Source organism: Thamnophis elegans, chromosome 13 (assembly GCF_009769535.1).
Source record: "Thamnophis elegans isolate rThaEle1 chromosome 13, rThaEle1.pri, whole genome shotgun sequence".
NCBI lineage: Eukaryota > Metazoa > Chordata > Lepidosauria > Squamata > Colubridae > Thamnophis > Thamnophis elegans.
This window is the reverse complement of record NC_045553.1, coordinates 24,030,192-24,057,742: the sequence shown is the minus strand read 5'-3', so window position 1 is coordinate 24,057,742 and position 27,551 is coordinate 24,030,192. Positions and strand designations below refer to the sequence as shown.

Below are 27,551 nucleotides of genomic sequence, written 5' to 3'. Positions count from 1 at the left end.
CTCTTTACAGTTTTCTTTAAAGAAGTAGCCCAATTCCTTTTCTATTTGTTGTACAAATTGTTTCTCTTGTAGTATGTTCTGGTTTAATGTCCACCTAGCTTTTATCCTTGCCTTCCCTTTCCATTGCCATAAGACTGGGTGATGGTCGGCCCACTTGTTGGTTGTTATTTCAATATTTACAGTATCCATGAGTAGCTCCGAGTTTGACCAAACCATGTCGATACGGGACCATGAATTATGTGGATGGGAGTAAAACGTGTACTGTTGCATCTTGTCATTCATTGTTCGCCAGACATCATAAAGATCTAATTCCTTCACCATATTTACATAGGCAGATGGTAGTTTCCTTCTTGTGCTTTTCTTGTGTGTACCCTTATAGTCCATCTTACCGTCTGCTATAGCGTTGAAATCCCCTAGAATACATATATTTTGCCACTCTATTTCATTTATCCTCTTATATAGATTAATATAAAATCTCTCTTGTTTTTGATTTGGGGCATAGATTCCAACTAGTAAAAAATTTTTCCCACCATTAATTATCTCCACTATTAATACCCTACCGATGGAATCAATCTTGACCCTGGTGAGATTTGAACTGCCAAATTGCAGTCACCGGCAGTCAGCAGAAGTAACCTGCAGTCTGCACTCTAACCACTGCACCACCATGGCTCATATGAAGAGTTCTATATCAAAACTCCTAGGATTAAGAATAAAATGCAGCCAGACCCTAAATTAATTGGAGAGATAACCAGAGCATAACTTACACTATTAACGAAGCCAATAATCTGCACAATGTTTGAGGTAACGAATTCAGGATATCCACCCAAATAATTGAACTAGAAAACAAGAAGTAGATACACAGTTCGCATTTTTTTTTAAAAAGAAGACAATTATAACTTGCCCTTACTGCATACAAAACCTGGCTCTTCTGTTTTGAAACGGAGATGAGCACCGCCCCCTAGAGTCTGGAATGACTAGCACATACTGTATGTGTGAGGGGAACCTTTATCTTTACCTTATGATACTAAAGTCATGAAGGTTGTGTTGTGATCCGCAGGTAGCCTGCAGAGAGCTGGCAGCAGAGTCGGACAGTGAGGAGGTTGGAAAAGAAGATGGGCCAGTCCTGGAGTCTGGGGAAGGCTCAGACGATGGCTCTGCATCGGAAGTAGAGAGGAGGCCAGAGCCATCTGAGAGTTATGTGCTGCCTCCGAAGCCTCCGAAGTCTGACATCAGCGTGGCAGAGGGACTATGAAAGCCTGTTCCCAGTGTGTGCATACGCAGAGCTGCCAGAAAGCTAGAACAGCTAAGACAAAAGGGGTGACTTGGGAGTAAGGCTTGGAGATGATTGGCTCCTCCCATAAGACATAAAAGAGGAGCAAAAACAGGTGAGCCTTTGCAGGAAGCAACTTTGTTCGTTCTGTTCGGTTTAAACTCTCAAGCTCTGTTTGACTCTCTGCTCCATTTGGCCTCGCATAACTAATTGGCAAATAGGTCTTTGGCAGCGTTTCAAGGAAGATAAAGGTGGGCGCTTATCAGCCTTACACTGCAAGACTGTGGCAGACTTCTGTCGGACTCTTCTTAGACTGGTTGTGAATCGTTACGGGATGTGAATGAACATAATTCACAGCCATTTCAATTTAAAAAAGGGTTTTTTGGGACTAAGCGTAGGATTTTTACTGCCTCAGGAAACAGACCAGGTTGGGGATACATAGAGAATTCCGAGTCAGAATATTTTGGACAGTTAAGAGACTTACCAAAACCTTGTCCACAACAGCGTAGACTTCTATGTATCTGTGACTTTTAGTGGTATCCGAGAGCGGCTGAGGACGGACAAAATAAATTCCTTTTTTTAGCAATGCTTTTGTTATTTCACGAGCTGGTATTGTAAAAAAGCAGCATGCGAAACGTATTCGCCTTAGCAGTACAGCTACTCCTCAACTTACAACCACAATTTTGAGCACAAAGTTTATATTGCCAAGGGAGACGTTTGTGAAGGGAGCTTTGCCCCATTTTATGACCTTTCTCACCAGTTGTTAAGTGAATCACTGCAGTCGTTAATTTGGTAACACGGTTGTTAAGTGAATCTGGTTTCCCCATTAACCTTGCTTGTTCAGAAGGTCACAAAAGGGGATCACATGAACCTAGGACACTGAGACCGTCATAAATGTGAGGCAGTCACCAAGTGCCTAAATTTTGATCATGTGACCAGGAGGATGCTGTAACTGCCATAAGAGTGAAAAGCAGTCGTAAGTCATTTTTTTCAGTGCCGTTGTAACTTCAGTCACTAAATGAAAAGTTGCTAAGTTGAGTACTTCCTATACCTACAAATACACACACAAACACACACTATATCAGTAAAAGTTTGGTAAAAACAGTACCACACTTCAATTCTTCATGGGATTTTTAATCTTTTACTGGCCAATAACCCGGCATTGCCCATGTATTTATTTATAGGGGGAAAATGTCCAGACCAAACGTAATTTCTAATGTTGTTTTTTTTCCCTTACCAGAGGGAGCCCCCTTGTGGAGTACTGTGAAGCTGTTACCATGGCAACTGCACTGCCCTGTACAGCAGAAGCCATTTTACGGCAGTACAGTATAAGTCATTTTAAGGCACAACAGGCTGTATCTTAACAGAACAGACACCCCGAGGGGTGTTAGGGGGTGTCTTACCCCCACAGTATTTGCTTCCAGACAGTAAGTCATCTGTGTACCAAGTTTGGTTGAAATTGCTTGAGGCGTTCCAGAGTTATGCTGGTATACACACAACACGTTTCTATTCCACCTTTTTATTTTCACATATAACTCAAGGTGGTGAACATATCCAGCACACCAAGCACATCGCAAGATTGCGGAACTCATTATTCTGCTTATTGTGATAGTGCTAACTTGTTTGTAAGAGGGATGGGATAAATGAAAAGGAGACAATCTTCTTAAGACCCTTCACCTGGAAGATTTAATGCTGAGATTGCACACCTCCAAATTCCAGTTGCAGGCAACAAGAAGGAAGGAAGAATTGCTCTTGGCAAAGTTGCCACTTTAAAAAAAAACAATTTTAAAAAGGGCACTTAATTGGCACATGCAAAAGGTGTAGACCCACACCTATGCTGACACTATCTTGAGAACTTCAGCAGGTAGATAAGATACAATCCTAGGACATAAATAGGATACACACTTTTAAACACTATTTTAAAAAATTGAAATGAAGCACAGCACTGACCACAGTATCCGAAAGCAGCTTATAAGACACGTGTCCGGTCTTCGTCCGGTTTTCTACATGGGTGACGTTTTCTGTCCAAATTGGGCCTTTGGCATTTTTGCTGCTTAGTTCATAAATTAGGTGCTCGAAAGTAGTGGAAGATTCCAGGTGTTCAATGCCATAGCTGACATTCTCAAACTGCAGCACTCCCCTGAAAATTGTTATGGCACGAGATTTTCTTATCCATTTACAAGCCCCTTCCTTCCTTCCTTCCTTCCTTCCTTCCTTCCTTCCTTTTTTGTAATTGAATAAACATTAAAAACATTGGACATAGAGCGACCTTTCTGGCTTTGTCATTTCCATACAAATTTTAACATAACAACAAATACAGTTTCTACTTATTGTACATAGCTACTTTGATCTTATTACCATATCCCTTATCCTCCTTTATGTATTTATCTATATATTATCCAGTTTCAATTTTACAATCCTCAAAATATTCTGTTCTGAATCCTTTTCCTCATTTCCAACCATTGATACATTTTGTTCCAAATTTCATAATATTCTGTCTCATCTCTGTTCTTGATTTCTAGTGTCAGTCTATCCATTTCTGCACAGGTCAGCATTTTATTTATTACCACTTCTTCGGGGGGAGCATCTCTGTTTTACCTCTTTTGCGCATATACCAATCTTGCTGTGATTATCACATATAACATTAAATATGTCACTCCTTTACTATAACCACCACATATGATAAAAAGACCCTAAATCTAAGTTACATTTCCAACATTTGTCTTCCTTCCTGACTACTTGAAATACAGGTAGTAGCTTGATTGATGATCGCAACTGAGCCCCAAATTTTGCCAAGCATTTGCTAAGTGAGTTATTAAATCAGATCATTTTCTTTCTGAAAAAACCTTTGCATCAAAGATGGGATTGGGACCATGCCTAATCTGGCATTCCAGACTAACATTCCCACTTCCGAAGCAATTATGAGCTGCACAGGAAGAAAGGAAAGGACCTGTTTATTTTAAAAACAGTTTTTGAATATTTTAAACCTATTTTTAAGCCTGGAACTATTTTCAGCACTCCTCCAGGGCAGGTATAAGAGAACACCAATAGCAGAACCGGTTTGTATATGTGGTAAAGGAGAATTTGAAGATATCTCACATGTTCTATTACATTGTGAGCTATTCAGAGTTTGTAGGTCTGCACATATTCTCCTCTTATTAGAGGGATTGCCAGGGAGGGCAGACAATTTTTATGTAGGCTTTCTCCTCCAGGACAAAAATCCAGCTACCACATATGCAGTGACAAAGTTCTGTGTGGCTGCAATGTTCACAAGAAAAAAATTGGTTACAGAAGTATAGTTGTCATCTTGTACCAATTATTTGGACATATCTCTAACAATTTCTGAACCATTGTATTTACTCCCGCACTTATTGGCTTTTCACCCAGGTAAACCAGGGAGTGACCTGAACAATTTGAGAACATGTATGTTATTTTCCACTTTTGACGTCAATACTTTTTAATTAGATTTTAATGTCAGTACTTTTTAACATATTGTAAAAAATAATGTGTAGTGCTGGTCTTTGACAGTAATAAAGATTTATACTTATACTTATTCAAGAGTAAATCTCTTACCTGAGGCCAGAGCAGGTGCTGAGTATTGCCACAGAATTGGGGAAGCCTTGGATATACCCTTCATAAAAGCATTCGTTCTAAAGACATGTATTTTTTAAAAGAATCAATTAACATAATCATTCATTAGCTAATTAGCTTTACTAAATAGGAATCTTTTGGCCCTAGTTATTTGGACAATTGGTATGCATTTTGGACTTTTGCAGCTGAACCAAAACTTATGATTATATTGACCACATGGCTTCACTGGACAGACAGACCTTTTCTCACCAATCTTAAAGTGGATTCTGGGGCTCCAAGTCACTATTTCTACTTTGAGGTATGGGAGAAGAGAAACAAAGATTAGAAATAGAGTAGAGTAGAGTAGAGTAGAGTAGAGTAGAGTGGAGTGGAGTGGAGTGGAGTGGAGTGGAGTGGAGTGGAGTGGAGTGGAGTGGAGTGGAGGGGAGGGGAGGGGAGGGCAGGGGAGGGCAGGGGAGGGGAGGGGAGGGGAGGGGAGTACAGTAGAATAGATATTGCAATATGGAATGGAATAGAAAAGAATAGAACAGAACAGAATAGAATAGAATAGATATTGCAATATGGAGTAGAATAGAATAGAATAGAATAGATATTGGAATATGGAATAGAATAGAATAGAATAGAATGGAATGGAATGGAATGGAATGGAATGGAATGGAACGGAAGAGAAGAGAAGAGAAGAGAAGAGAAAGAAGAGATATTGCAATATGGAATGGAATGGAATAGAATAGAATAGGAATACATATTGAAATATAGAATAGAATAGAATAGAATAGAATAGATTAGATATTGGAATATAGAATAGAATAGGAATACATATTGCAATATGGAATGGAATGGAATGGAATAGAAGGGAAAAGAAGAGATATTACAATATGGAATAGGATAGGATAGGATAGGATAGGATAGGATTAGATAGGATAGGATAGGATAGGAATAGGTATTGTAACATGGAATAGAATAGAATAGATATTGGAATATAGTATAGAATAGAATAGATATTGGAATATAGAATAGAATAGAATAGAATAGAATAGAATAGATATTAGAAAATAGAATAGAATAGATATTGGAATATAGAATAGATTAGAATAGATATTGGAATATAGAATAGAATAGAATAGAATAGAACAGCACAGAACAGAACAGAACAGAACAGCACAGAACAGAACAGAACAGAACAGAACAGATATTGGAAAATAAAATAGAATAGAATAGAATAGAGTGGAGTGGAGTGGAGTGGAGTGGAGTGGAGTGGAGTGGAGTGGAGTAGAGTAGAGTAGAGTAGAGTAGAGTAGAGTAGAGTAGAGTAGAATGAAGAGACCTGATCTAGAAAAAAACCCCAGTATTTAATGGCTTAATCATGTAATTTGAACCGCAGTTTGAATCACGTGAGGACATGCAATAAAACACCCTTACCTGAATATCTGGGGTAGTGGGTTGCACAAAACCTCCGGTGTTGTAGGTGTAAATCATAAAATCGTTTGGCAGAAAGGATCTGTGATGAAACCAATGAAGTGGAAGTCAAACTGGTATCAAAGAGATGGATAAGTACCAGTAATCCTCAGTTTACGACCATAATTAATTGGGAGCAGAATTTTTGTTGTTAAGCAACAAAATGGGACCTGGTGGCTCAGTGGCTAAGATGCTGTGTAATGGAGTGAGCTCCCATTACTTGTCCCAGCAACCTAGCAGTTCGAAAGCATGTAAAAATGCAAGCAGAAAAACCTTTTGTGGGAAGGAAACAGCATTCCATGTGCCTTCGGTGTTTAATCATGCTGGCCACATGACCACAGAGACATCTTCGGACAGCGCTGGCTTTTCAGCTTTGAAACAGAGATGAGCACCGCCCCCTAGAGTCGGGAATGATTAGCACATACGTGCAAGTAGAACCTTTGCCTTTACCTTTAAAGTGGGTCTTAAGTGAATTGTGCCGGATTTTACAAGCTTTTTTCCCACAATTGTTAAGCGATTCCCTGCAGTTGTAAAGTGAATCACCTGGTCATTTATCAAATTTGACTGCCCCCATGGACTTTGCTTGCTGGAAGCTGCTGGCGATGGTTGCAAGTGATGATCACATGACCCTGAGACATTATAATCATGAGAAATACATGCCTGGGGGCCAAAGCACTGAATTTTGATTCACTGGTGGATCATGTGACTGTGGGGAATGCTATGAGGGTCGTAAGTACAAGGACCTCAATTTACAACCGTTCATTTAGTGACAATCCAAAATTTCCAATGTTCATACTTATGACCGTTGTGGCATCCCCAAGGTCACGTTTATTTACACTCAGATGCTTGGTAACTGATTCACATTTATGACTATTTTCAGTGTCTTGGAGTATCCTCAAACCTTGTTGACTGCCCAACTTGACCACTAAGCCCCATTAAGATGTCCCCTCTATCGTTGTCTCCAGAATTTCCTCTCCTCTGGATTTCCCTATCGATTTAAAGTTTACCTAGCTACAAAAAATATAAACTAGAAATACGTAAGAGGGAGCAGGTGAGGTAAAGAGGGAGAAATGCCTCTGACAGACACCTCCCAATGTCAGAATTTAAAATTTATTTATGTCCGATTCCAAATGATTCTAGGAGGTTTATAGGACAAAAAAAAATTCCCTGAAATAATCATCTCCTCTTAATGACCCCCATAATCCCTTGCAGGATGGAGTCTGAGCAACTGAATGGAGCTGAGTCTTTACTGGCCAGATGTCTTTCCTGTCACCAATGAAGAGTTATATTCAGCAGATATATTCTCATCCTGCCCAGAGAGAGAAATATTGGCCTCTATCTAGGATCAAACTTGCAGCTTCCTGATTGTGAGACAAGAGCTCCATCTCTAGGCCACTGTACCACCGAAATATACTCTCAAATATAGTATGTAAAAAATCCAATTAGCAAAGTACCTTACATTCAACAAGAGCCTCCAGCTAATGGTTTCTCAACCTTGACCAAAAAAAAATTTTTTTTAAATGAGCTAGTGAAGAATTTGACTCACAAAAGGCTAGGATTGGAAAACAGAAAATAACTCACTGTTGTTTCAGGTACACTGTGTAGTGCTTCTGATTTATGGTAAGAGTGTAAGCCTGAACACTCTGCTCATGGAGAACAAAACAAAAGCAAAGAGCAATTTGTTAGAAACATTTAAATAAACCACTCAGCTGTCTTGTGTGTTTGTGCAAGATACCACAATCATATGTGATAAAAGCAAGGATTGGGGAATAGATCCACTTTGATTGCTTATTTCGTATCCTGTGACTATCACTAAGTGTTGTATCTTATGATTCTTCATGAATATATGTTTTATGTACACTGAGAGCATCTGCACCAAAGACAAATTTCTTGTCCAATCACATTGGCCAATAAAGAATTCTGTTCTGTTCTGTTCTGTTCTGTTCTGTTCTGTTCTGTTCTAGTCTAGTCTAGTCTAGTCTAGTCTAGTCTAGTCTAGTCTAGTCTAGTCTATCCTATTCATATTCATCTATTGTATTCTATTCTATTCTCTTTCCTATTCTATTCTGTTCTGTTCTCTCTTATTCATATTCATCTATTCTATTCTATTTTCTATCCTATCATATTCTTCTATTCTATTCTCTATCCTTTTCATATTCATGTTCTATTCTATTCTATTCTCTATTCTATTCTGTCCTATTCTGTTCTATATCTTATCCATATTGATCTATTCTATTCTATTTTCTATCCTATTCATATTATTCTATTCTATTCTCTATCCTATTCATATTCATCTGTTCTATTCTATTTTATTTTCTATCCCATTCATATTCTATTCTATTCTCTATCCTATTCCGTTCTGTTCTGTTCTATTTCTTATTCATATTCATCTATTCTATTCTATTTTCTATCCTATTCATATTTATCTATTCTATTCTGTTTTATTCTACCTTACCCTACTCTACTCTATTCTCTATTCCCTATGCACCAATTCCTTGGGTGTCCAATCACACTTGGCCAATAAAGAATTACAGATGTATTGTGTTTTAAAGAAGCATTGGATGCTAGAAGTGAAGGCAGAAAAATTAAGGGAAAGATTTAAATCTGTATTTTTCAACCTTGGCAACTTTAAGATGGGTGGACTACAACTCCCAGAATTCCCCAGCCAGCATTAAACAAATCACAGTCTAATGCAAATTTTACACACAGTCCATTAAACCAAAATGGGAGAAGAGTCTGAAAGAAAGATCTGTAGTTTTGAAGAAATCAGGGAAATCTGGGGGGGGGGAAAAAGGCAAATGTGCATTCAGCTGAAAGCAGAGGTTTCTAACCTTGGCAATTTTAATACTTCTGGACTTCACCTCCCAAAAGTCCGCATGCTGGCTGGAGAATTCTAGGAGTTAAAGTTCACAAATATTGAAGCTGCCAAGGTTTGACATTCCTGCTTTAACCAAGAGGGATTCAAAATTGAAATGTGCAATAAACATTATTTTTTTTAAAAAAATATCAATTGAATATTTAAAAATATCACTAAACAGGTTGGTGATTTTAACACATAATGTACTTGTTTATAAACATTGATGTGTACTGCTAATGAGTTGCTTTTAGCATCTTAGGTGAGTAAAAAAAAAAACCTACCACTGTTTGGTTACCATACAATTTAATTATCCTCTCATCAAATTTACAGACAGATTAAGCTAAACTGACAAAAATTAATTTGCAAGAGAGAGCCTGCGGCATTCTTCCACCTAAAGAGCGCCGATACCACAGTTAATACAGTACAAGTTAACTCCATAGGTTGATTTTGGCAACAAGAAATCAAATTACATTTATTTTGCCAAGCTTTTATCTTAGCAAATCACAGACTGAAAGAGCAGGCCTGTCAGCTTTCAGCACTACCCATCTGGATCCAAATGTGGGACTAATATTTTTTTTATGAGCGGAAGCAAAAAAAACAATTCCTCCTTAATAAAATGGAACTGCACAACACAGGGTGTCCAGAGAGGCAGGTGTGTCCACACCAGAGGTGGGTTCCTACCAGTTTGGACCAGTTCAACCAAATAGGTAGTAATTTGGTGGTCTGGGTCAGAGGTGGGTTGCTGTGGGTCCGGTCCGGTCCGGGCGTATTGGTAGTGGCCCAGAGCAGCTGAGAGCGTATCGGTACGGTGGCTCTTTTGGCCCTTGCGGCTGCCTGCGCTCTATATTTCTTTTTATGGGAAACGGCAAAGTGCGCACACACGCACAGTGTGGGTTGACTGCATGAACCCCAACAATCAGCTGGTTGTTGCAGGGGCGATGGATTGTGCATGCGCACACAGCGCAAGTGAGGCCCATGCACGAACAGGACGCCTGAGCACATGATCAGCATACCGGTAGGGACAGTAAGAACAACCCACAACTGGCCTGGGTCACTGAAACCGGTAGCGACCCAGGCCTGCCACGCCCCCTAACCAGTTCTCCTACTGCGGCACCATCTTGTTTATTGGTTCTGCACAGAACAAATCTCATTGTATTTTTTTCTTTTTTAACATTTTGCGCATGCGCAGACAAATTTAGATGCAAATGCACACACGCGCAGAGCTGGCAGTAATGTGTGCTGAACCGGCAGTAATGCCAGCAGCTATCCACCCCTGGTCCACAAGGTATGGTTTGTGTGCAATTGCCTATTTAAAAGGAGTGGAGTTTATTTTCTCTATCTCAGCTACCATCTTGACTTTTTTTGACCCTACCTTGGACACTCCTGCAAAACAGGCCTTTGGAATTAAGGATAAATGTTCTTCGCCCATCGATAAAATATCCTCCACCAGATGGATGCCACAGAATGGTTTTCAAATCAGAATTCAAAGGCTTTTGGATTCAATCCAGTGCCGTGTTACGCCATGAATAAAGTTTTCTCATTCAAAAGTTAAGGAGACAATTTTAAAATAAAAAATTAATTTTAATTATTATTAATTTTTTAATTTTAATAATAAAGGCTGGTTTTGCATCCCATCATCGGTGAAGTTCACAGCAGAAGTAACGGATGAATAGAGTTGGAAGGGACCTTGAGAGTCATCTAGTCCAACCACCCGCCCAAGAAGGGACCCTACATCTGCCTCTACCTGGGATCGAACTCAACAACCTCCTGATTGTGAGGCAAGTGCTCCACCTTTAGGCCACCACAGCAAACCATGCTGACACCAAAATGCCTTAAAATCTAGAAGAGTGAAGAGTGGGTGTAAATGCCACTCCTCCAGATTTCATTGAAATGAAATTCAAGGGTGAAAAGAGTAAGGTTCTACATTTAGGCAAGGAAAACAAAATGCACAGATATAGTATATGTGGTACCTTGCTCAATAGTAGTAACTGTGAAAGGGATCTTGGAGTCCTAGTGGACAACCATTTAAATAGGAGCCAGCCATGTGCAGCAGCTGCCAAAAAAGCCAACACACTTCTAGGCTACATAAACAGAGGGATAGAATCAAGAGCACGTGAAGTGTTAATACCACTTTATAATGCCTTGGTAAGACCACACTTGGAATACTACATTCAGTTTTGGTCGCCACGATGTAGAAAAGATGTGGAGATGTGGAGACTCTAGAAAGAGTGCAGAGAAAAGCAACAAGGATGATTAGGGGACTGGAGACTAAAACATATGAAGAACAGTTGCAGGAACTGGGTATGTCTAGTTTAATGAAAAGAAGGACCAGGGGAGACATGATAGCAGTCTTCCAATATCTCAGGGGCTGCCACAAAGAAGCGGGAGTCAAGCTATTCTCCAAAGCACCTGAGGGCAGGACAAGAAGCAATGGATGGAAACCAATCAAGGAGAGAAGCAACTTAAAACTGAGGAAAAATTTCCTGACAGTTAGAACAATTAATCAGTGGAACAGCTTGCCTCCAGAAGTTGTGGATGCTCCAATACTGGAAGTTTTTAAGAAGATAGTGGGCAACTATTTGTCTGAAGTGGTGTAGGGTTTCCTGCCTAAGAAGCGGGTTGGGCTAGAAGATCTCCAAGGTCCCTTCCAATTCTTGTTATTCTGTTCTGTTAGTACAAATGTGACGGACACAAGTACATACATTGGGAAATGATAGTTTATCCTCTGCCCTCCATCTATGACACCCTATCATGCTCAAAATTCCTGTTGTGGCCCATCTAAATCCACTTTAAATCAAATCAACTAATTTTTAAGATAAGTTTTCTAAATATTCAAAAATTTGGAACTTTGATGTTATTACCCATATATATGTTGACTGCAGAAAGATTATTTTACGCACAAAAACAGAAGGACACTTGATTCTTACAATGGAAAAATTGCAAAAATTGCAAAAATTGATGAAATTAGCAGATGTGGCCAAATTGACTGCTTTGATCAAAGAAAAGAAATGCAATTAATTTTGTTTCTACTTGTGGACTTTATGTTTGAGGTGGGAAAAAATGAAACTTTGACTTTGGGTTTGTTTTTTATAGAAATGGCTAATTTGTATTATTATGTAAAAGTGAAAAATTGAGGTTTGAACACTATTATGTTATTCTACTGCATCAAAGTGAGTAGGAAGCCAACACTATTTCTTTTTTTCTTTCCCTGCACTTCCTTCCCTTTTTCCACCTTTATTTTCTCATTATTTCTTGTGATTTTTTTGTATTTATATATATATTATAAACTAATAAATAAATCAAAATACATTTTAAAACCCCCAATACCTCATCCGCAGCAGCGCCTATACAATCTTCAGATGAGTTGGCTGATATCTTCAGGGGATAAGTGATATGCAAAAATGTTTGACACTCTAGAAAAGAAAACAACAGGAGAAAGCCAATTAATGTTTCATTTGATAATCAGTTTCCCAGAATTTTCTTTTTAAAAAAATGATTCCCTCCTGTCCAAAAAAAAAAAATCGGTTCACACATTACACTCTAGCAACATATGGTTTCTTTTGTCTGGATCTGCAGTTTCTAATGTGAATCCAGCCATTGTGGATTGTAAAAGTTTAGCATTTAGTGTTTTGCATTAACCCAGACATCTGTGGTTCGTTGATATTTTGGTGTGCTGTTTTTTGTAAATTCTAAGCTGGACATCATAGGTTAGTTTCATATCATGTGTCCATAAGAAAGGCAAGCAACATAAAGTGCCTGTGCCAATATATAAGCTACACAATTCACATCATGTGTATACACACACACACCAGTGATGTGCGGTGAGGTTTATGGCTGGTGAGGCAGCAATTTTTTTAGACTTGTGGACTTCAACTCCCAGAATTCCACAGCCAGGCATGCTCAGTTCCGATTTAAAGCAACAGCATTTGTTTTTCTCCTTTGCTAAATAAGTTTCTTTTTTCTTTTCCTTTTTCTACTCCCTTCCCCGCCTTCCTCCCTCTCTCCCTCCCTCCCCCCTCTCTCAAACACACACATGCACACACACAAAGTTGCACCAGGAGGATGAAGTTTGAATTCCTCCCCCTCCCTCCGACCCACATGTACCTTTTCCAGCTGTTTCAGAGTCACCGTGACATGCCTCATCTACGTCAGGAATTTTTCAGCTTTTAACCCTTGCTTAACTCTGCTCGAGTGATCATAAAACGCCAGACTAGATGAGGCACATTGTTCTCCTGATGCCTCCTGTAGAGGGCGCTTTTTAGAGGCTTTTTTAAACAGTTAAGCACTAAGCAGAGTCATCCATGGTGACTCTGGCAGCAACTAGCTCAGCCTGACCTCAGCTCTTGCCTTTTTCCTTTTACATTTTTTTTCTTTTCATGAGGACAGTGGCTCTGCCTCCCCTGCCTCCCCGACTGCAGGTCCCTCACTCACACACACACACACACACACACACACACACACACACACATTCTTTTAATGACCCCGTAATCCCTTATATCGGGGTGGAGTCGGGGCAACTGAATGGAGCTGAGTATTTACTGGCCAGATGCCCTTCCTACACATATACTTTTTGGGAAAAGTGCATTTTTGAGGTTTGATGGCTAATAACACCACTTTCTTTTGGAGTACTACCAGAAAATTATATCAAAGGAAAGATAATTTAATCAAGAATGTAATGCAACAGTTTGTTCAATTATCTCTATTCTATGAAATGTTATAGCCAAATATATCCAGCAATAAAACCCAGTTAACAGAAGCAATCATTCAATCTTGGTTTTACCTTGTAACAGCTGCAGAACTAAAAAATTTGGTTCACTCCATGGGAAGACATTGTAAGGCCATAATTCATGCTAAAGGTTACCCAACTAAGTATTAACTGACATGGCAATAATTTTTGTATATAGTATCTTGTTTTTTCTACGGTGATAATTTTTGTATATCTCATTTTTGCTATGCTTTTCACTTTTCGTCTATATAACTGCTATTCTAATAGCAAATCCTTCATAAAAGGTATTGCATTACATTCTTGATTAAATTATCTTTCCATTGGTATATAATTTTATCCTACTACTTCCAAAAAAAGTGGTGTTATTAGCCATCAAACATCATAGTTACTGTACCCTTCTCCCAAAAGGTTTCCACAATTTTGACCACTACTGTAATACAAAATATAAAACGTTTCCTGTGGTCAACTTGTTTGACTGTACTATACAGTTCAACATGGGCTACATCCCCAAATATCTCCCCAAATTTTTAAATATTTTTCCACTACATTAGACACTCTGCTATTGTTGGAGCCATGGAAGAATCTGCTAAGAAATATTTCTAAAATACTGACCAGATCCTGGGTTGTCTAATTAGGGTTATATCCTGCCTATCATTCAGGAGCTTAAAGTGGTATACTCAACACTGCAACTTTATTTAAACTAGCCACGATTCCAATCTTTACATTAAAAGACTTTGGCTTTCTCATCACACAGGCAATGGACACAAACCATTTTAATACATGTCATGTATTGAATCTTAAAATTGCCTAATTTTTTTAAAAATGCCTCTGAAAATGTGACAGGTTGGTTTTCTGTCCAATTATATTATTACTGCAGGATGTTTAGCTGTTTCATTCAGACATAAGGGAGACCGCCTAGCTTGGCCTGCAAAATAAATTGGGTTAAAATATGGGCTAAGCCAGGGGCCGGCAAACTTAAACACTCAAAGAGCCATTTGGATCTGTTTCCCACAGAAAAGAAAACACCAGGAGCCACAAAGGTCCTAACCGGAAGCCCCCTGTTCAATTCTGGAGCTGACCGGAAGTTCAGTTCCCCCACCATAGAGTCTCTTCCTAGCACGGCGTACTTTTTCCTCTACCTGTCATAACCGAAAGCCCTATCAATTGTGGAGACAACTGGAAAAACTCCCCTTGCCATAGATAGTCTTCTCCTGGCGCACTGTGCTTCTCTTCCCCCACCCCTCCAGAAACTCCTCTCAAAATTGTGGCACCAACCAGTGACGGAGCTGCAGCAGAGAGAGGAAAGAGCCACATGCGGCTCCAGAGCCACATTTTCCTGACCCCTGGGCTAAGCTATTTGGGAGCTGAAGAGCCAATCCAGTAAACAAACCAGCCTAATGCTTTCCAACTGAAACACCTCTGTGAATGGCTACTGTCACCCTCCCATGATGTTGGTTGGGAAGATCAGGAGTTAGAAGAAGGGACAGCACCAGATTGGGGAGACACCTTGGATGGACAAAGCACACCGGGACATGAAATGGGATACGGACTGCTTGCCAACCATTTGCAGAAGGACCCTAATTATAAATGCATGGATATTTGTATTAGAAATATTAATTATATGATAATTACAATTATATATATTTATTATATACAGTAATTATTAAATATAACTATTATAAAGATAGATGTGTGCATATGTAAATACACACATAGACACCCAGATATAGATATAAATATAGAGAGATAGAGATAGAGATAGAGATGATAGAGATAGAGATGATAGAGATAGAGATAGAGATAGAGATAGAGATAGAGATAGAGATAGAGATAGAGATAGATTGAGATTGAGATTGAGATTGAGATAGATACATACATACATGCATGCACACAAACATATATACATATGCATGTGTGTATAATTAAAAAGGTATGCATGTATATTACACTATTAATTATAGTGTGTGTGTGTGTGTGTGTGTGTGTGTCAGTGTGTGTGTGTGTGTGTGTGTTTGGTGGGTGGGTGGGTGGGTGGGTGGGTGGGCGGGCGGGCGGATGGACGGACGGACAGACAGACAATAGATAATAGATAGATGAAAGGTAGGTAGGTAGGGAGATAAATAGATGATAGATAGATAATAGATAGATAGACAGACAGACAGACAATAGATAATAGATGAAAGGTAGGTAAGGTAAATAGATAATAGATAGGTAGATAGGTGGACAGACAGACAGACAGACAGACAATAGATAATAGATGAAAGGTAGGTAGGTAGGAAGGTAGGAAGGAAGGAAGGTAGGTAGATAGGTAGATAGGTAGATAGGTAGATAGGTGGACAGACAGACAGACAATAGATGAAAGGTAGGTAGGTAGATTAATAGATAATAGATAGGTAGGTAGGTAGGTAGATAGGTAGATAGGTAGATAGGTAGATAGGTAGACAGACAGACAGATAATAGGTAATAGGTAATAGGTGAAAGGTAAGTAGATAGGTAGGTAGGTAGGTAGGTAGGTAGGTGGGTGGGTGGGTGGATGGGTGGATGGATGGATGGATGGATGGATGGATGGATGGATGGATGGATGGATGGATGGATGGATGGATGGATGGATGGATAGATAGATAGATAGATAGATAGATAGATAGATAGATAGATAGATAGATAAGTAAATGATAGGTAGGTGGGTAGGTAGATAATAGATAGATAATAGATAGATGATACATATCATTATCATTATAAAAAGATCTGTATAGCTATTTATAATTAAATAGCTCATTGGCCAACTGTAGCTAGTACAATCGTTATGGTTTAGGGTAGGGGGCGGGGGTGACCATGATGACTTCATTCTCAACCCCTCCAGCAATTATCTCCCTCATCACTATCATGGCAGGTGGGGAGGGACGGGGAGGGGCGAGGGTAGCGGGCCATCCAGCGGGCCCGGAGGCCGAGGGGGGATAGACAAGGGGTCCCCGGAGTCTCGGGACCATCCTCCGGGTACGGCTGGCCCTGAAGGTGGGGTCTCCCTGCCTTCTGCTCACCCAGGTGCGCCAGGAGACTCGCCAAGCCAAGAAGGCGGAGCGGCCACGCAGCCCCCAGCCCCATGCCGCTGCCGGACCACCCGCCGGCTCAACGGTCCGGGCTCCGGTCTGGAACGGGCGGAAAACCGCGGCTGGGAGGGAAAGCCGGGCGGGGCCGGTTGGAGACGGCGCTTCGGGGCCAAATGGGCTTCTGCCCAAAGGGGCAACGGCGGTTGGGGAGCGCTGCTGGTTTAAGGGCGGCGATCCCTCGCCGGTGGGATTCCCCCCCCCCCTTTCTCTGCATTTGCACTTGGAGGAGAAGCGAAACGTCCTCAAAGGAAAACAAGGAAGTCCAGGTGCCTCCTGAAAAAGCACCTTTGGGACAAGCGGTTTAACATTACTGCATTTTTTAGAAGAGAAGATAATTAAGAAAGAGAATAGACTAGAATAGAATTAGGAAATAGAATAGAATAGACATGGAAAAGAGAATAGAATAGAATAAGGAAAGAGAATAGAATAGAATTAGGAAAGAGAATAGAATAGAATTAGGAAATAGTCTAGAATAGAATTAGGAAATAGAATAGAATTGGATAGAATAGAATAGGATAGGATAGGATAGGATAGAATAGGTTAGAATAGAATAACAGAGTTGGAAGGGACCTTGGAAGTCTTCTAGTCCAAACCCCTGCTTAGGCAGGAAACCCTACACCACTTCAAACAAATGGTTATCTAATCTCTTCTTAAAAACTTTCAGTGTTGGAGCATTTACCACTTCTGGAGGCAAACTGTTCCACTGATTAATTGTTCTGTCAGGAAATTTCTCCCTAGTTCTAAGTTGCTTCTCTTCTTGATTAGTTATTAGAATAGAATAGAATAACAAAGTTGGAAGGGACCTTGGTGGTTTTCTAGTCCAGCCCCGTTCAAGCAGGAGGACGCATGCTATTTCAGATAAGTGACTGTCCAGTCTCTACTTAAATACCTCCAGTGATGGAGTAGCCATGTTTTCTGGTGGCAAGCTGTTCCACTGGTTAATTGTCCTCACTGATAGGAAGTTTCTCCTTAATTCCAGGTTGTTTCTCTCCTTGATCAATTTCCATCCATTGTTTCTTGTCATGCCCTCTGGTGCTTTGGAAAATAAACCGACCTCCTCTTCTTTGTGGCAGCCCCTCAAATACTGGAATACTTCTATCATGTCAGCCCAAATTCTTTTCTTTGGACTAGTCAAACCCAAAACCTGCAGCCGTTCTTCATTTGGTTTAGTCTCCAGGCCTTTGATCCTCTTAGTTGCTGTTCTTTAAACTTTTTCCAAAGTCTCAACATCTTTTTTGTAATGTGGTGACCAAAATTGGTTGCGGTATTCCAGGCGTTGGCCTTGCTAGGGTTTTGTAAAGCAGCACTAATACTTCATGTGATCTGTGCCTTTACCTTCAGCAACAGCAATTCTAGTCCCAATGGCCCTGTTAAAACGAAGGACCAGCTGTAAAGGGATGTTGGGAGAGGCTGGTACATACCACAGATGCAAATGGTCCTTTGAATTTGTCATGTTATTGTCAAGATATGGGAACCTAGATTGTAGGGGGGGGGAAATATGCCGACTCGGTAAACTGTTCAGAAAGGGCTGCAAAACACTATGAAGTGTTGTACATCTAAGTGCTATTACTTGGGAAGGGAGGGAGGGAGGGAGGGAAGGAGGGGAAGGGAGAGAGGGAGGGATGGAAAGAAGGAAGGAAAATGAGAAAGAAGGAAGGAAAATGAGAAAGAAGGAAGGAAAATGAGAAGGGAGGGAGGGAGGGATGGAAGGAAAATAAGAAAAAACAGGAAGGAAAACAAGAAGGGAGGGAGGAAGGAAAACAAGGAGAAGGAAGGAAAGAAAAGAAGAACTCTGCCCACAGCCACGAAGTTTGATCCTGACCAGCTCAAAGTTGACTCAACTTTCCATCCTTTTGAGGTGGGTAAAATGAGGACCCAGATTGTTGGGGGACAATATGCCGACTCTGTAAATCGCTTAGAGAGGGTTGTAAAGTACTGTGGAGCAGTATGTAAGTGCTAATAATCCCATTATGACTTATTGAATAAACTATGGTCGAATCAGGACCTGCAGGACTTAACTTTGCAATGCGCAGGACTGAATATTTGGTAACATTTACGAGACTGAATCATTCAAACATTTTATTAACACGGGTGAATGTACACAAACACACGGTGAAAAACTCTCTTTTGGCAAGAACGATGCAAAACATTTGCCAAAACAAGAGTTCAAGTAATCCTCCACTTACAACCATTCATTTAGTGACCACCTGGCACTGCAAAGGTAGCTTAGGTAAAAACAAAACAAGTTGTAAAAAAGTCCTTGTATTCACAACTGTTGCTGCATCCCCGTCTGATGAAAATTCATACGCTTAGCCACCAGCATGTCCCGTATTTTTTGGAGTATAAGATGCACCTTTCTCCCCCTAAAAGTGGGTGAAAATTTAGGTGTGTCTTATAGACTGAATACAGGTGTTTTTGGCCTCCCGAACCCTCCACACGTTGCATTTTTGTGCTCTCTGGCCCCAGAAGCACTCTGCAGTGCTCTGCACAGCCCGTTTTTGCCGTTTGGCGAAAGCAGGCTGTGCAGAGGACTGCAGAATGCTTCTGGAGACCTGGGAGGGTGAAAATGCGATGTGCGGAGGCCTTGGGAGTGAAAATGGGCTGTGCAGAGGACTGCAGAGTACTTCTGGGTGGCGGGGAGGGCAAAAATGCGACACGGAGGCCAAAAACTATTTTTTTCTTGTTTCCCTCTTGTAAATTTAGGTGTGTCCTATGGTCCAGTGCGTCTTATAGTCCAAAAAAACGGGATTTGTGAGTTCCAAGAAACCCGGGGTGTGATTGTCATTTTTGGACCTTTCCAGCCAGCTTTTGATAAGTCTTGTTGTGGGAAGCCAGACTCACTTAACATATGACTTACTTAACAACTGCAGTGATTGTTTAACAACCACAGCCAGGAAAGCTGTAAAATTGGACACAAGTTACTTAACAATATTTTGCTTAGCAATGAAAATTCTGGTCTCACTGTGCTTGTAATTTAAGAACTCCCTTGATTTACAAGGACTGTATGTTAAATGGCTAATGATCATCATACTTTAGGTAAATGTTCCCCTAGCAAATATGTGCTAGTTGTTCCCAACTCTAGGGGGCGGTGCTCATCTCCATTTCAAAGACGAAGAGCCAGCGCTGTCCAAAGAGCCAGTGATGACCGAAACTGGTCATGTGGCCAGTATGACTCAATGCCGAAGGCGCACAGAATGCTGTTACTTTACCACCAAAGTGATCCCTGTTTTTCTACTTGCATTTTTACGTGCTTTCCAAATGCTAGGAAAGCTGGGACAAGTAACGGGAGCTCACTTCATTACGTGGCAGTAGGGATTCAAACCACCAAACTGCCAATCTTTCTGATCGACAAGCTCAGTGTCTTAGCCACTGAGTCACCTTTTCTTTTAACGACACCATAATCCCTTGCGGGGTGGAGTCTGGGCTACTGAATGGAACTAGCAGAGTGTTTACTGGTCGGATGCCATTCGTGTCGCCAATGAGGAGTTTTGTTCAGCAGATATATTCTCATTGTGGCCAGAGATAGAAATACCTGCCTCTACCTAGGATTGAACTCACAGCCTTCTGATTGTGAGGCAAGAGGTCCACCTCTAGGCCACTGCACCACTCTGTATGTTGAACAGCTAACCCCACTGGGAATGAATCTCCATAATTATTCATCATTATTTCAGTCTTTAATACAGTGATCTGTAAGAATCCGTGTCCATTGTGAACAAACTGTACATTCTGTCTCACCAGCAGAGATCAAATTCCCTTGTCTAACAGCAACGCCAATCTTGAACCCAAAAGCTACCGTAGCAGAATCTTTTTTCCACCGACGTTTAAACCCTGACTCATTCAGTGGTGCACGATTTAATCCAGCAAGATTTAACTAACGTCAACCTGCCTGATTGATCTGAAAAAGCAACATTTTTAAGGATAAATTGGATTCTTCCAGCAGGCTAATCAGATTTTAAAGTGCTCATGCCGTTGTCAAAAAGTTCAGATAATAAAATGAAGTTTGCCTCGAGGCCAAACTCAGAGCAAGCAAGTCAAGTTGGAGAACATGCAAACGGCCCCTTATGTTGGTGTATTTAGTTAGCAATTTGAGCATTCATATGTTCAAAAATCAGTGTTTCGCCATTGTTTCCATCTGTCTCTTTGCATTTTCAGTAGTGCCCATTAGCTCGGCATAGAAGAAAACACAGCTGGCACTAATTTGCACCGCCTTAAGCACAATTGTGTAGCGTTTTTGTGACTATGGGGAAAAAGCAGATTATGTTCAGAAGGGGACACCTTGGGGCTTCTTCTGTGAAGAGGAATCAAATGTGAAGTTTCTTTCAATCTGTAGCAACATGAAACAGACCAGGATTTTTCAAACTGAGTTATATGCAAAACTGGGATTCTGCTAGGACTTGAATAGGTTCTGTAACATTGGGTGGGGGAGCCCCTCTCCAGAATGGAATGGGGGGAGAACTTGAATGCGCCCCCCCAGAAAGGGCAAGCCTGATCAGCTGACATCCAAAAGCCTCACCCCTCTTAATCAAGAATTCAGGATCCATATCTATCTATCTATCTATCTATCTATCTATCTATCTATCTATCTATCATCTATCTATCTATCTATCTATCATCTACCTACCTACCTACCTACCTACCTACCTACCTACCAAGGGCTGTATGAATCTATGTTACAGCATAACTCTGCAACGCCTTGAGCAATTTCAACCAAACATGATACACAGATAACTTACTCTCTGCAGACAAATACTGTGGGGGTAAGACACCCCTAACAGCCTTAAGGGTGGTGTGTTCTGTTAAGATACAGGCTGTTGTGCCTTAAAATGGCTTCTACTGTACTGCCGTACAATGGCTTCTACTTTACAGCGCAGTGGAGTTGGCATGGTAACAGCTTCACAATACTCCACAAGGGGGCTCCCTCTGGTAAGGGGAAAAATCCAACATTAGAAATTACGTTTGGTCCCGACATTTCCCCCCTATAAATAAATACCTGGGTAACACCGGGTTATCAGCTAGTATTTTATAAAATGAAGAGGTTGCATGGTTTGAAAAAGACTGAAAAAATCTTGGAATTAGACCAATGTGTCAATGTAACAGCAATCGGCAGAACGTTATAATTTTCATTTCTAAACTTGACCGTTGGTTTTCATTACTCTTACAAGCTTAGTTTTTAAAAAAATTAAATTACATTAACTACTAGAATGTTTAGGATTCTAGCATATCCAGCATAGCTGACAATGTGCTTTCAAAATCTTTAAGCCATTTTTTGGGGCACCAAGGCAGAATTCCTGCACCATCATTTTGAAGCATCGATAATGGTTAATAAGTTGAATTTACTAAGTTACTGCTTGTTAACAGAAACGGATTAATTTTCCCTAAAATCTTTTATTAAACGCAGTTGTAAGATCAGCCAGCAGGGATAGAATTAGCTGTTTAATATGTGTTGATAGTCACAGACAGTGTTAAAAATTATGTACATGCTGAGAATGAATTTCATTAAGAAAAGTACTCAGAGGTTTGTTGTGCAATTGCTCTGCCGTGATTTTGGCAAAAGCGGGGGTGCCTGCAAGGCGCGGTAACAAAGTCAAGTTTGGTGGCTGTAATGCAGGAGGTCCTCGTTTTAGCGACTGCCTCATTTAGCAACCATTCCCACTTAACGAAGAGGATGAAAAAACACAACCCTAGCAGGTCTGCTGAGTCAAGAAAGGTTGAATGAAGACTGTCACTTAAGTTGCAGTTTCAATTGGCAACTACCTTGTTTAACGACCAAGTTGCTGGTCCCAAGTACTGTCGCTAAAGGAGGACTTGTAAGGTGACAGACACTCGCCCAATTTTATGCAGGTGCGCTCAAAGGGGGAAACTTTTGATCGCAACATCACAGCCACATCACTTTGGGCTTTTTAACCACATCCTTTACACACACAACTGAGTAGGAAGATGTATCGTCTTCTATTTGTCATCTTTACCTCTTTTCCCACCAATTCTTCTATCTCTTTTCATTTAAAAAAAAAACCAGTGTTAGCAATGAACAGTCAGAGCCCTGCTTGGATAAGCTTGCAATCCTACACCCACTGAACAAAAGCCCCCTTGAATTCAGTGGGTCTGGCTTCGAAGCAGAGTAGAATACAGTTGCACAGCCAATATGGTTCACATTTTCTCAGGTGTCTCAGCTTCATGCAATTCCAGATTAAAAAAACTAACAACTGCAATCCACGCAAAGCCATTTAACCTTGCTCCTGTTCTTGGGTTGAACCGAAGCTCAAAACTACAGTTGAAAACAGGTATAGGTTTGTAAGGGAACTGCAGCTGTCAAACTAACTTTCCACCCCTCCTGGCTCCTGTATTTTGAGGGACAGCTGAGCACCCAAAGCATAAGACATGCAAGCCTCAATCTGTGTGTCATGCTTTAGGCGGTCCAAGATTTCAAGTGCCGCACGCACCTTTATGCATGTCTCTGTGGTTTGCGTCCTTTTTAGATTTTTTTTAAATTCAAGAAGAGCCACAATACTCCCAAGGCACAAGAAAGGACAGTAACCCGCACCCTTCAATCAAGGCTGTCCACATTTGATTTTTTCTCTCCATCCAGTCAAACTGCGTTTCTTTCCCATAATGACTTTTGGCAGGGGGGAACTATAAAGTAGTTTTTAGTGAAAAGGAACCAAGTTTTTAGATCAGCTTAAAGGTAAAGGTTCCCTTTGCACATATGTGCTAGTTGTTCCTGACTCTAGGGGGCGGTGCTCATCTCCGTTTCTAAGCCGAAGAGCCAGCGCTGTCCAAAGATGACTCCATGGTCATGTGGCCAAGCATGACTAAATGCTGAAGGCGCACAGAACACTGTTACCTTCTCACCAAAAGTGGTCCCTATTTTTCTACCTGCATTTTTTACCTGTTTTCAAATTGCTAGGTTGGCAGAAGCTGGGAGAAGTAAGAGGAGCTTACTGCATTACGCAGCGCTAGGGATTCAAACTGCTAACCTTCTCATCGACAAACTCAGCGTCTTAGCCACTGAGCCACCACATCCCTTCAGCTTATTGGTCCTTACAAATGGTTAGACCCACAGGCGGGCTTCACACAATTCAACAACCGGTTCGCCTAGCGCAGAACTGAAAATGTGAGCACGCGTGTGCGCCTTCCGCGTTTGCACGCAGCTTCAAACACACGGCGGTTTCATGTGCGCAGCTTCCAGCACACCTTCACGGGCAAGCCGCAAGTGAGTAGAGTGGGTGAGGTGCGGGAAGCAGCTGGGCTGTGATGGTGGGTCGTGAGCCAGAGAATGGGATATATAGGATGGGATAGCACTGGGGACGGGGGGACCCAGCTGGTGGTCGGAACTACCGGTATGCACAAACCAGTCCGAACCGGCAGCAATGCACTTCTGGTTAAGGCCATCTTCCCTTGACTTATTTCATTTTCTCAGTGGTGAAATTCAATTTTTTTGCTACCGGTTCTGTGAGCGTGGTTTGGAGGGCGTGGGCAGGGGAAGGATACTATAAATTCTCCATTCCCACCCCACTCTGGGGCCAGCCAAAGGTGCCATTTGCCAGTTCTCTGAACTATTCAAAATTTCCGCTACTGGTTCTCCGAACAACTCAAAATTTCAGAACCGGATGGATTTCACTCCTGCGTTTTCTAAAAAAAAACTCTCAGGGACCGGCAGATGGGATTGCATATGTCAAGTATCGTACAATTAAATCTAATCATAAAAAAGAAGGAACATGCCCTTGGATCCAAAATAATTGTTCCGGTTCAAGCTGATATCGGCCAGCAACATAGCCCAAATGCCGTCGGCTCGGGAAGTGTCGACCAACTTGGTGATTTTCACACCCCGGAGAGGTATTTGATACGAGTTTACATTCCTTGGTGGTTTTGCACTTTGTGTTTTGCCTCTATATTTTCCTTTCCTCTTATTCCGGTGTCAAGGAAGAAAAGACAAGTTTCCAGAGTTGCTCGATGGACACTTGAGGCAGCTCAGTCCTAAAAAGGGGAGGCGGTGGTGGGCTTGCAAAAGGCAAAGGGAGGCATTTTATATAGGGGGCAAAGGTGCCGGTCGGGAGGGGAAAAGTTGTTCCGATGCCCTTGAGGTTTTCACCGCTGGGGGTGGAGGCCTGTAAAGAGAAGACAGGGTCAAACCTCAGCGTGTGGGTCAGGAATTCCCCATTCACGTTATTAAATGGGGGGGGGGGCAGGAAAGTATTAAAATGCAAGTATGCAAGTTAAAAAGCGATATAAGTGGAATTGTTATTAGAAATAAAATATAACAGAGAAAATTATTTCTATGAAAATATAAAGTTGGGATCGCTGAAATACCACCTCGAGAACCTATAAGAGAAAGCAAATAAGCAAGGCCATCAATGGAAAGGAGGGAGGATGAGGAGGGAAAGGAAGAAAGGATAGAGCAGAGGGAGTAAGGGAGGGGAAGTAAGGGTAGGAGGGAGGGTAGGAAGGAGAAGAGAAGAGGAGAAGGGGAAAGAGAGGGGAAGAAGAAAGAAGGAAGGATGAGGAGGGAAAGGAAGAAAGGGTAAAGCAGAGGAAGTAAGGGAGGAGAATTAAGAGTAGGAGAGGGGGGAAGAAGGAGGAGAAGAGAGGAGGAGGGGAAGAGAGGGAAAGAAGAAAGGAGGAAGGATGACGATGGAAAGGAAGAAAGGATAGAGCAGAGGGAGTAAGGGAGGGGAAGTAGGAGTAGGAGAGAGGGTAAGAAGTAGAATAGAGGACGGGGGGGAGGAAAGAGAGTGGAAGAAGAAAGGAGGAAGGAGAGGAGGAAAGAAGAAGGCAGAGAAGGGAAGTTGAGAAGGAGCAAGGTTGTTGCAAAATAAGATGGAGGCATGGGGTGTCAGGAAAGTGACCCAAACTGAATTTGTAAGAAAATAACAATAAAGATTATTGATATATAGATAAATGTTAATAGCAATTATAAGAATGTATATTTGTGAATGAATTTGAAGGAGAAAAATAAAAACTTTTTTTAAAAAAAGGAATTCACCATTCCTGGTCATCAACAAAACTGGGAACCAAAAGGGATTGGCTGCCACAATCTGCATGGCCAATGATGTGGGGTGAAGGGAAACTGAACACCTACAACCTAGATAGAACATAAAATAAGGGAGTTGCGAGGGAGGTCATCTAGTCCAACCCCCTGCTCAAGCAGGAGATTATATACAAATGGCTTCCCAGACACAGGGATGGGGCAGCCCCAACACCTGAAGGCAAGCCGTTCTACTCTGGTTGATTTTTCACACTGTTAGGAAATTTTTCCTTAGTTCTAGCATTGCTTCTCTCTATCCCTAATTCAGAGTAATTCTCTGAACACATTTATATGTACAAAAACCTGTGTGTGTGTGTGTGTGTGTGTGTGTGTGTGTGTGTGTGTTGTAGGATAACTCTGGAACACCTTGAACAAACTTGGTACATAGATGACTTACTCTCTGCAGACAAATACTTTGGAGGTAAGACACCCCTAACAGCCCTTGAGGGGTGGTGTGTTCTGTTAAGATGCAGCCTGTTGTGCCTTAAAATGGTTTCTACTGTACTGCTGTATAATGACTTCTACTGTGCAGTGGAGTGGAGTTGCAGTGGTAACGGCTTCACAGTACTCCACAAGGGGGCTCCCTCTGGTAAGGGGGAAAATCCAACATTAGAAATTACATTTGGTCCGGACATTTCCCCCCCTCTATAAATAAATAACTGGGCAATGCCAGATTATCGGCTAGTGTTAGATATACGCACAGAGAAATTGTTAAAATTAAGGGGTGTACAAGGATCGAAAGGGGGCCTTAGATTTGAGGAGCCTTTAATAAAGGCTAGGTTCAGCCTGAGAGCTGGCCCAGGGTAGCATAGTGAAGCCAGAGGGAGGGCTGGAATAGGTAGAAGCCCAAAGCATTTCCACAAAAACCTTCCCAAAACCAAGATAGAGCTAGTGTTGCAACCCTCAGCTTTTCTCCTTCTCCATCCTCCCAATATACTGACCTTGGGGGGACACGCTGTTGGTCCATGGATGATACCACCTGTATGGGAGAAGGACATAAAGGAGGAGTCCAATTCAGTTTTACAAGAGATAGTCGATGAATGGGATAAGAATTGCCCAATGTCTATTGGCCTGTACTTTGTGTAAATTCCTAGAAGATACCATATTTTTTGGAGTATAAAATACATTCCCTCCCAAAAAAAGAGGCTGAAATTTGGGTGCATCATAACTCCGAATGTAGCTTTTTGGAAGCTTTTCAGCTTTAAAGAGGTGCTAACAAGTGAAGTCATCCTCGTCAGCACCTCATTAGAGCTGGAAAAAAGCTTCGAATATTTTTACTACAGCATACTGTTGGAAAAATTTCCCGGGAAGAGGAAAGATTTGAAGATTGCCTTAAGAGGTACTTCTTTTGTCCAGTTTCTATTTTTGGGAGATAATCCTCTCATACGGAAAGCAGAGAGTAGAGAGTTCCTGTGACTATGTAATTTCTATACTTTGGGGGATAATCCCTTTAAGGGCAAGTCAGGGATTTTTCCTATCTGAGTTTTCTCAACGGTTTCTTTCAAGCAAGCACTGGGCTGGTT

General features: G+C 41.2%; 2 protein-coding genes and 1 long non-coding RNA gene across 3 annotated transcripts in view; all 3 read right to left on the bottom strand.

The window, feature by feature from the left end:
* The window catches only part of LOC116516835 (disintegrin and metalloproteinase domain-containing protein 2-like), a 91,452-nt gene extending 72,123 nt beyond the window's left edge, over window positions 1-19,329 (bottom strand). Inside the window, exons 1-8 of the mRNA XM_032229464.1 lie at window positions 19,314-19,329; window positions 12,501-12,586; window positions 7,898-7,959; window positions 6,281-6,359; window positions 4,844-4,920; window positions 3,221-3,410; window positions 1,755-1,820; window positions 765-836 (exon numbers count right to left, since the gene is read on the bottom strand). Of these exons, the coding sequence (XP_032085355.1) occupies window positions 765-836; window positions 1,755-1,820; window positions 3,221-3,410; window positions 4,844-4,920; window positions 6,281-6,359; window positions 7,898-7,959; window positions 12,501-12,586; window positions 19,314-19,329 (648 nt within the window). The remainder of the gene's footprint in view (window positions 1-764; window positions 837-1,754; window positions 1,821-3,220; window positions 3,411-4,843; window positions 4,921-6,280; window positions 6,360-7,897; window positions 7,960-12,500; window positions 12,587-19,313) is intronic.
* A 2,000-nt stretch (window positions 19,330-21,329) lies between these two features.
* Window positions 21,330-21,769, bottom strand: LOC116516868. Its single transcript, XR_004256396.1, has 2 exons — window positions 21,640-21,769; window positions 21,330-21,596 (listed from the first exon to the last, which is right to left on the bottom strand). It is a non-coding gene; the product is annotated as an uncharacterized LOC116516868 (long non-coding RNA).
* Window positions 21,770-24,654: 2,885 nt separating this feature from the next.
* Window positions 24,655-27,551, bottom strand: part of ADAM9 (ADAM metallopeptidase domain 9) — a 44,669-nt gene continuing 41,772 nt past the window's right edge. The window contains exons 21-22 of the mRNA XM_032229304.1: window positions 26,970-27,007; window positions 24,655-25,111 (exon numbers count right to left, since the gene is read on the bottom strand). Of these exons, the coding sequence (XP_032085195.1) occupies window positions 25,030-25,111; window positions 26,970-27,007 (120 nt within the window). The 3' untranslated portion in view covers window positions 24,655-25,029. The remainder of the gene's footprint in view (window positions 25,112-26,969; window positions 27,008-27,551) is intronic.